Source organism: Ostrea edulis, chromosome 7 (genome assembly GCF_947568905.1).
Source record: "Ostrea edulis chromosome 7, xbOstEdul1.1, whole genome shotgun sequence".
NCBI classification, from domain to species: Eukaryota; Metazoa; Mollusca; class Bivalvia; order Ostreida; family Ostreidae; genus Ostrea; species Ostrea edulis.
In genome coordinates this window covers 20,397,303-20,412,954 of record NC_079170.1, presented here as the reverse complement: position 1 = coordinate 20,412,954, position 15,652 = coordinate 20,397,303, and the positions used below count along the sequence as shown (strand labels likewise).

General features: G+C 34.7%; 1 protein-coding gene across 1 annotated transcript in view; it reads right to left on the bottom strand.

Moving 5' to 3' along the window:
- Positions 1-2,696: 2,696 nt before the first annotated feature.
- LOC125655511 (complement C1q-like protein 4) overlaps positions 2,697-15,652 on the bottom strand; it is a 215,811-nt gene continuing 202,855 nt past the window's right edge. The window contains exons 2-3 of the mRNA XM_048885841.2: positions 5,609-5,728; positions 2,697-3,190 (exon numbers count right to left, since the gene is read on the bottom strand). Coding sequence (XP_048741798.2) covers positions 2,781-3,190; positions 5,609-5,728 — 530 coding nt within the window. The 3' untranslated portion in view covers positions 2,697-2,780. The remainder of the gene's footprint in view (positions 3,191-5,608; positions 5,729-15,652) is intronic.

Here is a 15,652-nt window from a genome sequence, read left to right as displayed (position 1 = left end):
ATCCGAAGCTAAATGTCACAATCTTTAAAGATATTACTCTAAACTACCTAATGGAGAGACGATTCTGTAATAATAATGAGGAAAGTGGCTGTATGAAGCGTGATGTTGGAAGAGGTGATGTGCGAAAGTGGATATTAACAAATATAATGAGTGTGTGGTTTGTTTGTTTTTTGATATTGTTTCATGATAACTTCAATTTACAATCCTGCTCATTATTCATCAATACGCCCTAACTTCTAAAATGTCATGCAGACAATTTACCATTAATTTTATTTAATGACGGACTATACAATCATCGGATCGTTTAGATTTCAAAAGGTTATCCGCTAGCGGACAATATATAATCTCCAAACAAATGCAACTTTTTTGCTATTCATATTTTTAAATTCCTCCTTTCCCCCACACGTTCATCCCTTCTCTTCCTTGCAGGAGACAAAATTTAATTCACATGTTCAATAAAGATGACCTCATTATCCAATTCTTTAATCTAGACTAGATTAATACTGACATAAGATTGTTATTATCTCTTGACAATTTTCCAGTAACGTGCATGTGTGAAGGATTATGTAAAACAGCTATTGGAGTTGGACCCCCTTTTCGTGACAAATAAAAGCAATTCTATTCTACGAAATTCAATTTTTTATACCTAGACAGAGGATTTCTTTGTTATGAGGATTGTCGAAATATCAACTGATTTTTAAACCCTATAATAGGCAGTTTTCGCCTTGGTACTTCAAAGTAAATAATGATAAAGAAAGTGGGCGACTATTAACACAAAGGAAATCATCAATTCAGCAATATAAATAAACACCGTGCTACAAATACCTATTATACAAGCACAAATTAATGATTTAACTGTACCTACTATAACTCATATATTCCACATCTGTAAAAGTATGAGCATGGCCAAATTCCCAAGAGAACTTCAGCTAATGAGGAAACCCCAAGGTTAAACTGAAATGCTGTCTGACGTGTTTCATACCGATTGTCATCTAGATCGTTCTTGGCACACTGATATTGACTACGGAGAACTAATTTTACATGATCAAGATATAGGGTTCACTGCAGGTGTAACCGGTCGATAGGGGTTGCTTACTCTTCCTAGGCACCTGATCTCACCTCTGGTGTTTGCCCAACTATCTATTTTGTATTACGTTTGGGATCTATGAGATTGATCACTGTTCGCTATCATCACCCTTCATGTGTTGGAGAAAATCCAATAGTATACCTGTTACCGTTCAATAAGTTGAAAAGGTTCATTATTTTTAATGATGGACAGATTTTAAAACTTATCAAACGTAAACATGTAACTCGTTGGATTTGTATTTTGCATTTTATACAATGGAAAATATTAAAAAGACAAAGGAGGACGGCATGCCCATGTTTCAATAAGTCTTACGGCGTGACTGTGATTGAGGGAGAAGTAAAATGTATTGGTATTAGTATCTATATCCATAGCAGGACAAACGTATCTCGAAGTTAACACCTAACGTTCTGTCAAAGCATCCTAACACCTAGTTACATGACTTCAAATATTTGATCCGCCTATTCATCAAACGTGTGAAATATAACGCAATTGATGTAAACGGTGCATTGTGGTGATATATTCAGCCGTCATCTTTTAGCAAATTTACAAACATAGCCAACATAATACAATGCCGTTAAATCGGGGATTAAATATATATGATTAAGAAAATAGGATGTACATGTTTATACGGATGGTATGTATAATCTCGGAACGATGTGAGCTTTGGTACACTACATTCAACATGTCCTCGCGCTTGCATTCGAATCTACACCATTTTGACCAAAACTTTTCAAGTTCGATAGATATGGTTTGATTTATCATCAGTTTTCTATATTTTCCTTTCCAACATGCATGTAGATGTTACCTATAGGAAGGTATCTGCTCTAACGGCCTCTTGGGCCATGAGAGGGCTTCTTTCTCTAATAAACAAAGATTTCGATGGTATTTATATTAGTCTTCTGAGTCGAAGTTGTATATCCGATAACCTTCTAGAGTTCAGTGAAGAGATGTATTTTGGCATTGTCTTTTTTTACAATATAAAATATATTCACGACCTCGAAACACACTTTTCCATCCATCTCAAAGGTATCGTTTAAACTGAACATTTCTCAAATTCCGTGGTTGTTATATGCAACATCATATATCCTAACATTAGGATGAATTCTACCTGACGTGTTTCATACTAACTGCTAGGCAGTTCTCTGCATGATGAATTTGCTTCGGATCAATCTATTTACTTATATAGCTCAAGAGGTTATGCTTGCTCCTCCTCGGCCCTAGATTCCGCCTGATGTCTTCATGTGTCCGTGTTTGTCCTTATCTCAATTTTGTATTCTTTGTAAGGTTTAAGAAGATCGTTTGTCAGAATGAATTAGTATGCAATCAAACTTTTCTCTGTTTGGGCCAACAGAATTGAACGTTCACAGTGTGTGTCTTAAAGGTGATTTCAAAAATTTTCTTCACGGAAACGAAATACTCTGCAGAACATCTTTAACACTTAATTACGTTTTTAACCTTTCCAAGATTTCTACTTTGGATACAGAATTATTCGTGAGAATAATATCTATAATGAACATGGAGGCCTACATCTCAGCATTTTCTAATTATCGATAATAAACAGGATATTGACGTTTGTAAGCCAGCCTCACCAGTAACAAAGGTAACAATATTCATGATTTCACCCAATGCATTTTATCCTTTATTACACAAATCTCATGATTGTAATTTACAATTTCTTTTATGTATTAATTCTTCAGTACAGTAAAGTTCCAGAGAAACCAGAGTAGTGGCCTATGTGGATGACGCCGTGTTTCCCACCATTAGCTACTTTAACGTGGTCACCTTTTCTTGCCTTTACAATGACGGTTCTACTTAACTGCTGCCAAGATACGCCTTGGTTATCAGTTGATATATGAACAGATCCTACGACTTTCTTGTTCAGTACAATATGTATCCATGTTGGTTTAGGAGAGAGACAATCGACAACAAACATGTAGGTACCCGCTACAGGACACGTGAACACTCCTGTTTTGTCGTCATATCCGTTTCCATCATTCGTCAGGATTCCGTCGTATATTGCTGTCTGACCATCTCTAAGTGTCAGGCCTTTTGATTTAACATAAACAGAAAAACTCACTCGTTGTTTTCGGTTTGGAAAAGTACCTGAAAGACAACCATAGCTCGCATTTATTGCTTGAATAACTCTGACAAAAAATTGCGATATTTATAGCATTCAATAAAATGGTTCTGTACTTCTACACCGTCTTTTGACTAGCCGCGTTATGATTTGGGTTTGCATGTCGTGCATTGGTTTGTCTATCGGTCTGTTTATATTTTTAATCATATCTGGAGCACATTGCGGCGTGTAACCATCAAACAATGTCAGTTGATGAATTAGGAGGGATTATTTAAACGTAGGTCAGTATGGCCTCATTATGGACTTTTAGGGCATTAAACATTGTCAGAAAATGAGATATTATGGTGATATAAACATTAAGCAACTCTATCTACTGACTATCAGTAGAGAAAGTTTGATAATTTTTTTTTTCAAATTTGCAACACACATACACTGTACCTACTGATATTTGCAATGCTAAGACACGACCACAATTCTAAAACACGATATAAGATGATATCTAACTTGAAGTTTTAAAGAATATAGTGAATCAAGAAATAAACATAAGGTCGTCCATCACTCGGAGCCGATTTAGAACTACCAAGCTGATTAATTGCATTTTTAAATATTTTTAAAATGTTTCCGCAATCAATATTCCGGAAATGTATAGAACTCCGTCAAATTAAAAAGTTTTTAAATACCATAAGCTGTCATATGATTACTTCTTGGAGTTGAATTAATTTGAATTGCACAAATGAAAGTATGTAACACAAAGACAACTCTACTGTTTTGGGGTCAGAAGGTCGATCTAAGGTTACATCAAAAGGACACTGGAAACCAATAAAGGAAACAACTCTGGAACGCAAATTTAGCTTATTTTCTTTTTTCTAGAAATGTTACTTCAAGCAGGATCTTTTAATGGTATGGATATAGCTCCTGTTGGACTTTGGGTCAAAAGGTTAAGTTCAAGTAAAAATTGACGAGTCATCTTCAATGTATATACATGTAGGAAGATATGTAAGAAAGATAGCTATCATGGTATTTCAGTTATTTGATCCTAGAATAATAATATTTCTATGAATGTGAGTACATGAACTGAGAGTCATCCTGTGTCTCTGGTGTGAAAAGGTCAAATACGTCTTTCTGTCTGGGTAAGGCTTTTTTAAACCTTACCAAACTTTATAATTCACTTAAACCAATGTTACGAATACGTAAGACAATGATCATTGCCAGTGATTGTGAGATCAAATGTCAAGCGAACTGTCATAGAAAAATTGTCTCTGGTTTTTAGCAGATGTTCTCTCAGATCTAGAATCACAATACCTAGGACACATTCGTTGTGGAAAACGGATAATTTCCTTTAATCGTGGAACCCAGGGGTCACGTGAACATTTAGAAAAATGGTCACAGACAATGTTTTTTCACCTGTGGTCCATTGTACTTTCGTTTGCCCTTAAAAAAGCGTTGCTTTGACGTCGTTCTGCCCAAGGTCCGTTCGCACTATTTTCTATGGTGAATATATAAAACATTGAATTTTCACGATATTTGCTGTACGTTGCATTTGTACAGTGCACAGTATATAAGAAAATAAGTTCATACTAGATACCTGTCCTGCTAAAGACCTCACTGACCTGACCGATATGACTTTGGTCAAAAGTAACATTTTAGAATTTTATATTTTTGAAAATAAATTGTTCATTATGAAAAATATATTTTAGAATACAGGCTAATATAAAAACTATCTTTTCTAATTAATTGTCAGTTATACGTCAAGTTCATGAAAATTTAATTTACAAGAAACAATTAATATAGGGGAATCTAAGTTATTTTGATGATTGAAATGATTCATTTTTAGATCGGCAGAACATATTCTTCAAATATAAAACCGGTGATCATTCCCTGCTCATCTCCGTAATGGACCTATCAACGTCTCTATTTCTTTAATTGTTTTCAAAATATAGCGAGAATCGTGGAAAAAAGAAAGGAAAATATTACATAATTAACAGTATCAAAATCAGCAACAATCAAACCAATTACGTCTTGAATAAACATTAAAATCAGAATTAAAATTTTAACCAATTTATTCATTGAACGTACAGAAAAAAAGGGTTTCGGTATTTGCTATTGACAAAACATGAATAAAAAAACAGAAAACAATAAATCAAAATAAGAGACAACAAAAGAACTTTTAACATAGTCTATATACAATAGGCCCAACGTAATACATGATGAACGAGGTATAGGGCCAACGAGAATTGTGGCTAATGGAATCTTAGCGAACAGACACATGCGAACAGGTGCATAGGGCGTCAATATTTCACACACATACGTGTCATCAGATACGACTGGTCATCATCGATTTTAATAGCTTTCAATTGCAACTTCCCTAGGTTTGGTTGTTTCTTGTGTGACATGTCTACTCTTATTGAAAATGAAGGAATAATCATAATAAAACAATATCCTACCCTTCGTCGATAACTGGATGAGTTTTATCAGTGCTGTAGAATCCAGTTTGACTGTGGCCTCCGCGTTATTGTAGATCAAAGACGTTAAGGCCTTCAGTCTGTCATCACCCTGTTTGTCACCTTTAACAAGACAAAACAAAAAAAGAAATAAAAAAGATGATAGGAATAGTGAAACGAGCACGGTCTTCATCTTGACGTTAGTGTAACACTAGTTGTGTAAAACTATCTATCTTGTCGAATTTATAATTTATTTTGAGCAATATGTTACAACAACAGTCATTTACATGTAGATACTTAGAACAGAGTGAAGTCACGCAAATGAACGCCGTGTAGAGTATCATATTTCCCATTACTCATCCAATGAACATATAAATGTTTCTTCTCTAGTGAAAGGCCTTTATCGTGAGAGGCGTATCTGATGCCCCACAAAGCTTTGTATATTGTCCATACACACCGATTTATGCCCACCTTAATAGTATACCGGTCCCCTAAATATGGCATTGAAATAAGTGTCGTTGAAGGCGGTTTAGCATGAATACACGATGGGTAAAATTGTTAAAACTGCAAAAGATTGCTATATTAAGAATTTCTAGTGTAAAATGAAGTTTAAAAATTGTGTTTGTAAATAAAGGTGTTTTTTTTACATTCGAAATAAAAACAGAATTCAATAAGACGTACTGTTTATATTCCAAAATAGATAAAATATGTTGTTCAGAAAATTCTCATGTGTGCGTTATTTTACGTAAATTTTCATCATATTCTCGCCACTTATGTTGATGTAAGCCAACCGAAACTCATCTGGAATTGTGATAGAATATTTATGAATAATATCTCAGCAAGTACGGCATTGGAAAAACTGAAAAATAATTATCGACATTTTAGCCCATGGACACTCCTAGATGGGAGCTGACTCAAACATCCTTGCTTTTATCAATATTTTTTTTATCTATATAGTTAACTCAAATGATCAGCTTAATATGTTGAGCTTAATTACGCTCAAACGCCGCTGACATTTTTAATCAATTTTATTACACTAAACATTGGAGAGTTTCACGTCTGTGTATTCGAGGTGAAAATGCGAATAGCAGTGTGTTTACAGTCCGCTTAGCAACGATGTGACTGATCAGTACGGGATATCGGAACTATAAAATTTTAAAGCTCTTCCGAAAAGAAGTTTTGTTTCTTTTATTTCAACACAAGGCAAAACTGGGTCGCTCTCTGACAGATCAGTATTTCAAAAATAGAAGTAAAACAAATTATAGAAAATACAAAAAACATACTCATAAACATGCACACAAGATAATAGCCATAATAAAACACATCAATACTTTTACGGTAAACGATCATAAGAATACTGATGCAAACTTATAGTATAATTGCATGTATTTAACAAGGAAATCATTTAAAAGATAAATATGAATCTCCACCAGGTATCCAGTATTATAAGTGGAAAAATATTGTTACATGGAGTTAATCGATATGATCTACCTAAGACTGTCCTATCTAACCGTAAAGGTATAAAGGTTAGAGTGAGGATTTTGTCGGGGTTTCTAGCTTTTTCTAGTGCAAAGGTTAGTAAGACATGCATACTTTATTAGTTTTCAGTAAAATCCATAAATTGGTGCGCAGTATTTTGAACTCAGACACGTAAAGTTTGAACTAAAAATAGAATTTATTACCACCTGTACAATACAAAACGCTCACACATCATTTTCACATGCTTAAAAAACTAGTTTGTATTGAATTGGTTATGCGCACCAATACGAATTCTGATACAATTATAGCGCATGGATATATTCTGAATATATTGCGACTATGACAAAAATTATGCGTCACCATATACCAATTACTTCTGGCTAAAGACGATTCATTAATATTTGACTGTAGATTATTTTTCCGAATGTCGCAAGGGAATACCTTAGAACCATAAGCACGTGTTTTTAAGTTAATGTTATGATGTTTGGTAGCAGAGGACAGCACCAAAATATTCGCAGTGCCGCTTATTTCCTCTACCCTATGCGAATATTTACTTAGTGACATTTTTTGAGCCATTGTATCAATCGACCGCTACGAAATGATATCTTGATTATCATAAATCCCCAAACACTTACATATAGCAACGAGGGAGGGGTCCTACTTCCTTTTCTCACTTCTCTTGACGTGTGTAATACTGGTAACGTTATTACCACATTTCTACACCTAAAGATCGACCGCTACGAAATGGTATCTTGATTATCATAAATCCCCAAACACTTACATATAGCAACGAGGGAGGGGTCCTACTTCCTTTTCCCACTTATCTTGACGTGTGTAATACTGGTAACGTTATTACCACATTTCTACACCTAACTTTTAATGATGGCGGTGAATCGTAGTGGTAATGCAAGGTTGGACAGATGGAATGAACTTATGTACTGAATGTGCTCAAGGACACACCTCCTAACGATGATGGTGTTTGGACAACTGCCTTTCTTTCTAACTAAGAATTTTCAGACAAATATCAGGACAACCTTTTTTGTGTCCCCTCCCCCAAATTCTTCCACTTTCAAAAACGACCTTTAACTCGCTATATCCGATAGTTATGTGTTTAATGAAATATTGCTCAAGTTATCGCAGCACCGCGACGGATAATAAGATAATGTAAAATATGGTAGGCTTTTTAAAAATGAAGTTCTTTCCTGGTTTGAATTTTTTCACAAGTATAAAACTTTTTAGATAAACCATTTTAACAGAAAGACATTTAAACATAAAAAAACAACACTTTTTGGCACGCTGATTTTGGCTATATTTAGCTCTAAAACTTCATAGTTATTTCGGATTTCAAACATTTCGGTTGAGCATCACTGAAGAGACATTATTTGTCGAAATGCGTATCTGGTACATCAAAATTGGTACCGTATAAGTTTTACATTATGACCCCTGGGTCGAGGCCTCTGCTGGTGGACTGTTAGTCCCCGAGGGTCTCTACAGCCCAGTAATTAAGTACTTCGTTACTAGCTTGAAAATACGGATGCATATTTAATTGCTGTTATAAAATTTAGAAATTCATTTCAAAATTAAGGATTATATCCCTCATGCATAGCTCTTATCCTTGGACGAATTTGGCTCCACTTTTTTGGCACGCTGTTTTTGGCTATATTTAGCTCTAAAACTTAATAGTTATTTCGGATTTTAAACATTTCGGTTGAGCATCACTGAAGAGACATTATTTGTCGAAACGCGCATCTGGTGCAAAAAAAAAAAAAATAATTGTGGGGTAGTGTACATTGGAACAAATGTTTGAGTCATTTTGTTTCCCCACCCCCTTCTTACACTGGCACACATTCTAAACAATAACAATATTTGATTTGTTATAAAATGTGTATTCTTCAATTTAAAATACAAATTCTAATATATATTCACTTCATTATATGATAAATAGTTATAAAACATAAATAATATATGCATATATACAATGCTAATTAATTTATAACTAAACAATGTGTAAAACATATGCCTCTGCATCAGCATTTTCTAATTTTCATGCACTATGACCGTGATCTTTGATCTTCTGACTTCCAATTTCGTAGGACATCTTCCATTCCTTTTACGTATCCATATGTCCAAATTTGATTTGAATAGAATACAAAGTACTTGAGTTATTATAAAGAAAACACTTTTAACAGTCAACTTCCATGTGGCCACGAGGAAGAAATCTCCACTAACTGGTATGGTTGCTCATATGATAGCATGGCTCATCCCTCTCACTGTGGTTACCAAATGGATGTAGCTAAAAAGCAAATATTTGAATTCAATTTCTATTAATACTGTAAATTCTTAAAATAGAACAGAAGATTGTATTAGGTTTACCACCAGACTGCTAATACACCAACTTTAACGAACTCCATTTTTTGTCTAGCCAGGGATTATTTTTGTAATGCCTTGATCAACAATTGTTACTCAAAAATAATTTAATTCTTATTGTATCCTTGTCTCTGATTGGTCAAATTCAATTGAGGAAAGCAAGTTATTTCTGTATAACCTCTTTTGGTATGGGGACACACCCCCTTGACAACCAGATGTCGGAACTATTTTTTTTCTCTCTCTCTAAATTTACATCGCAGCACTGTTTTCAGCCTTTTATGGAATAGAAAGTCAACTTGCACAATAAGATACCTCAATTTCATACACATGTTGTTTTCTCGTTGTCAATATTAGCATATAGGAATACTTAAAGGCAAATCACTTTTGTAAAACATCTTACTCTGTATCATGTATAACATGTATGGTCGAATAATACTATTAATAGATTAAAACAAAGATATTATATTCAAATTAATGATTTGCCAAGTAAACATTACCCTGTTCATTTTGAAATACATTTCTTACTAGGGAGGAGGGGTGCGTTGTTTCATTTCTTGATCCGTCTTTCAACAAAGCAAAGAAAAATTCATACGTCACATTTTATCACATGACGTCAGACACATTGACATGTGGATCGATTGCTATTTGTTACTTGCTTACATATTTTCTTGTGTCGGATTTACTATTAGCGAAAACATTGCATACAAGGGTAAGTTTTCATCTAGTAGAAGCTTCCACAGAGTTGAAAGCCATACATTATTGCATTTTCTGATATTTGAAGATTTATTTTGGGTAGGCCTAAACAATGCATTTTCTCGTATTTTCTAAATCTGTCGGAGATGAGCGACTTCAAAGTCGATCTCTATCTCTAACGGGCAGCGAAATACGCATTACATGGATAGTCTACACATATTTTCTATCATGATAAACTTCACTTTCGATACAGTATTTTGATAAATGGCTAGGCTCAGTAGAACTAAGATAAAATATTGCGACCATCGGCTTCGCAGCTAGACGCTTCGTGTCGCTGTTGCTAAGTAAATCATTGCGCGGCTTAGTTGACTTGTATTTTTCCGAGTTTATGTACATTTTGATAAGCGAAGGTTAGCATCTTCGTCTCTTGCATTAAGTTATAAGGAATAACTTTAATTCTGGGATTATAAAGCGTAAACTGACCCAAACAAGGTTATACTCGTACAGCTTGCCCCAGAATTAAAGTCATTCCTTAAATAATTTCTTATGCAAAATGTTATTTATTAATTTCATTAAGCATAAATTACTGTTCATGAAATGTATGCTCGTGCACATAATTATCTAGATGGGAGAAACCCCCTTTTCCCATTGAATTTTTTTTAATGAATTAAATTCGATGTATACGTTGGCAATTTTTAAAAACAATAATATATATTACATTTTTTAATCAAAATGATGCTTCGATAATGATACATTGAATGTTAGAAGCGACATTCGCTCATAACCGACTAGGCGGGATCGGGAAGATCACATATCAATTTAGGTACAAATCCACTTAGTTTGTAGATATTTTTTACTAATTTTTTTTTTATATATTGAAGCACAAATTCATTCAATACTATATCAGCAGCCTCTGATTCGGTTACCACATTGCTAACATTTTTCCATTCTCCCCTCTCGCCTGACACTATGTAGATCTACAGTACTGTACATGTACTGTGTCACCATGTGTGTGGTTGTGCCTACTTGTCAGTCATTTTCTTTGCCTGTAACTCATTTGTGAGAATATCGGATGCAGACTGATCTATAACTCTCCTTTTACTTCCAACGAATCACATGTGTATGTTTCTGGACTGCTTTATAATAGACATCGAACAGTGCGCGTATCTTCGAGCTCGCGTTTGTTTACAATCGTAACGTCATCATGAATGTCGTAAAATGAGAAAAAAGTAAAAAAAAATTGTCTTGTTTTAATTAATTTTTGTTACTTTATTAACATTACTAACAAGCAAAAACATATATTCTACTTTGTGCATACAAAATAAAACACACCCATTCCAATATTTACCACTTTAAAAAGTAAGGAGACTCACTCGCAGCATGTCATAACAATAATAAAACATTAGCTCCAATGAGCTTCTTGACCGACATAGAACATTTTAAAAATAGCAAATAACGAGAAACAACAATTGGATTAGATCAGAAACACTCTGTCAATCTTAAGTAGACCATGTATCTAAGACAGGTGAAAACAACGAACACAGATCAATTTCATAACTCCTATAAGGAATACAATATAACGAGTTGCGCAAACACTGACCTCTGGATATTCCAGAGGTGGGATCGGGTACATAGGAGGAGTAAGCATTCCCAGTCGACCGGTCACACCCGCCGAGAGCAATATATCTTGATACCCGTCGAGAGCACTATATCTCGATCAGGTAAGCGAAGTAATCCGAAGTCAAAACAGTGTGCCAAGAAAAGACTTACAATTAGCATGAAACACTTCAGATAGCACTTGACCCAATGATAGTTTTTATTGACAAACTAGATCAATATAGTAACCATATAATTTGCGAAATGAGATTGTTGAAATGTACCATCAACGTGTTTGTTAGCAGCCTTTCTCGATTCTAAAACTGTTTCGATTCCATGTGAGAGTAACATTTTAAAGAAATCTGGCTAGAAAAAGTTTTGAATAGAAATGTCTTGCTGTCTAAAATAAATATTCTTAGTTGCTATTGATTGATATTAATTTATATATTTATAGAACAATATCACATATTGGTGGACAATAGACTATACAACAAGAAAACAGAGACAATATATCCCAAGTTGACTTGGTTAACTAAACTATCGCATGGAAACATATCACAAATGGGCTAAATTAAACTAAACTTAAAACATAGAAGCAAAGTAATAACGCATGCAGCGTAAAATGAAAAGCAGAAAGTAAACAGACATACATATTTTGCAACTCTCAATCAGAGATCTGATACGAACTAATGGTTACGATATTCCGTTTGAGAAATACATTACATGCCTGTTGCTGAGCTCTCTATGATGTCTTTCGCTGATTATGTGTTCTTCGTGTGCCATTCGCTGATTCTGTTATGTTCATGATGTACTTTGCTGATTTGTTGTCCTCGGTGGCTTTTGCTGATTTTATATTGGTATTCACGTTGTCTGTGTTGTCGGGTGTTCCGTCATATCTAATGTTCTGTGTGAGAATTTACTAGGCGTATATTATCGTCACTACTATCAGAATCATAATTTACCCCTTCGTTAGTTCGGCATAATATCATATCTTCATCCCCGTCAAAGTCTTTTTCAGTTTCCGTCATATTTAGGCTAAATGTTGCGCAAAGTGACAAGTTTCTAGATGCTCGTTATACACTTTGTTCTGGTATTTTATCTTATCAGACAGTATACCAATTCTTATTTTATCCTTCAGTACATAGCTTTATCACATGAATTTTACATCAACTGGCACCGAAGGATAAATTACAGGCAAAATTATAATTATTCAAACTAATTCCCTGCTAAATATGTCGACTCGACACATCCTTATGACAAACGAGATGAACTTTTCCATCGTCAACTTCCCATTTTTATGCTGCGATATTACATTATCTCAACTGATTCAATACACAAGAACTTGTTATATGTATGATAAGTTTTTAAATCGAAACACGTTACTTGCAAACAGATTGATGTTATAGGGGTTTAAACAATATCGATAGAAGTCAGCATTTCACAAATTCTATGGCCGTTATAATGATCTAGTTTACCATGCAGCCTATCATTGGGTCAAATGCTGTCTGACGTGTTTCATACCGATTGTTAGGCCGTTCTTGGCACACTGATTTGACTGCGGATTACACTGTTTACCTGATCAAGAGATGGGGCCAACTGGTGGTTTGACCGGTCAACAGGGAATGATCCGTCCTCCTAGGCACCGGATTCCATCTCTTGGTATATTCAGGGGTCTATGTTTGCCCAATTCTCTATTTTTCATTCCTTTTAGGAGTAATGATATTGGTCACTGTTAGTTATCTCCACCTTTCATTATCTTTCATTACCTTTCACATTTCCCTTTTCTTGAATGTCTCCCTTAGGAAGCGAAGGTGTTTCTTCCTTTGTACACACTTGAAATTCCTATACATAGGGATAGCGTGTGCCAAGTTTCGTTGAAATTGAAGCAATGGTGCTAGAGAATATGAAAGTGTGATAAATTTGACGAAAAGAAGACGTGACAAAGAAAACATATTTGTCTGTCGATAGTTGATATCAAGAACAATTGTACGTAAATCAATGATCACATGTAGTAATTGTGCACGAGTTTTACAATTAAGAGCATTGCTGTCTGTCAAACTTTTTCCACGTTGTATAGATTCAAGTTTTTTGTATCCCTGCTATTATAGTACGGGTATATATATATGTTGTTTTTTCTATCGCTCTGTCAGAAATTTCAATATGTGTCATAACGTATGAATGGTGAGTGATAGGGGTCGCATATCTCATTTACAAATTCCTTAATTTCGTACCAAACTTTTTAACCAGGTGACCTTGGTGTTTAACATTCAAGAACACCTGTTTAAAACATCCTTGACTATTTCAAGTAATCCCTTCATAATTGCATATATATTCCTTGTGGCAAGCCCTTAACATGTCATGCATACAATGTTTAAAAGGTCATAGATCATGCAAGAAATGTTAAGGGCTTACCACAGGAGAAGATGAAGGTAGAAAAATTTACACCATAGTATTTTAAGAAGGGCATCATGCCATGGAAACAACTTTTCAACATACTATGTTTGGAAGTTCTCACACTGGGGCTTTAGCATCTGATACTGAAGCTTCTAAGAGCTTAGGGAATTAAGGTCTTCCCAAATGCATATTGCTTTTGATGAAATTATCTGGTACGCAAATATGTGTCAACCTGGAAAATCAAAAGTCATTGAAACAATTATTGTCATTCTAAAGTACATTGATGCAAAATGGGAATTTCTCAGGATGAGTCTTACAAATCTAGTACGGAAGCTTTAAAATGTTTATAGATTTAAGATTGGGGATAAAGCTGTTGAATGATTGAAGAACTGATTGAGGGTGCCCTGAAGCTGTTCGCCTAAATCTGGTTTTCAGCTTACGAGAAATTCAATTCAGCACTGTATTGTTTTCTTTACTATGTACACTGGGTGAAACAAATGACCGGGTCTCATGGAAGCAAAGATGAAAGTTCGCAGTGCAGTCATTTCTCACTCGAATTTAGACCGACGACTGCTCAGTGTGGTAACAAGAGCTTTGTTGGTTAATTACCCATTGAACGGTGACGATAACGAACAGTGATCAATTCATAACATGACTAAGACAGCCAGCACTGTCTAGCAGCCTCTTTCGCTAACCAACATTCCCTTGGACTGCTGGTCATATAATACCCCCAAAAATGTCTTCACAATGTGTCTTTGACCCCAAAAATCTGGTTACATGTATATAGTGGGATTTACTCCCTAGTATAGTCAGGTTTCATTTATGTTTTCCTTATTTCCATTCCGGTAAGTTTATGGAAGGTGAAGATAACAAATAGTTATCAATTCAATGAAAGATGAAGATAACGAACAGTGATCAATCTCATAACTCTTTTAAGGAATACAAATTGTAGAGTTGGGCAAACACGGACCCCTAAGTATACCAGAGGTGGGACCAGGCTCCGGGGCCATAAAACTTAGCTATTTCACTTTTGAGATTAAAAAAAAAAATCTCACTTTCTAAACTCAACTTAGACCGATTAACTTTTGGTGTGCCATAAAGCTAGTTTTAGCTCATTTAGCATTGTCTAACTTGAGACAGAAACTGAGACCAAAACCATGGAAACTGAGCAGGAAATAAGTTGAATTATGGGATGTTTTCTTTGCATTTTATTTTTTGTAATACCACGCCCACTAAATATCGCGCAATGCACGGAAAATCAAAAACAAAAATACAGCGCAAACAAAATACTTTGTTGATTTTCTTTTATAACTTTTTTATAGTCAGATTTTACGGTTTTTACTAAATTAAGTGGTTTCATCTTTAATCTGTTATTTACGCTATGGCTGAAAACGATATCGCCTATCGCCATGAACTCAACAAAAGTTACCCATTACTTTGTTTGTCATGAAATTGCAAAATGATTTTAATGACATAATATTGTTTTATCTTCAAAGTTTTCCAAAACAGGATAACAAT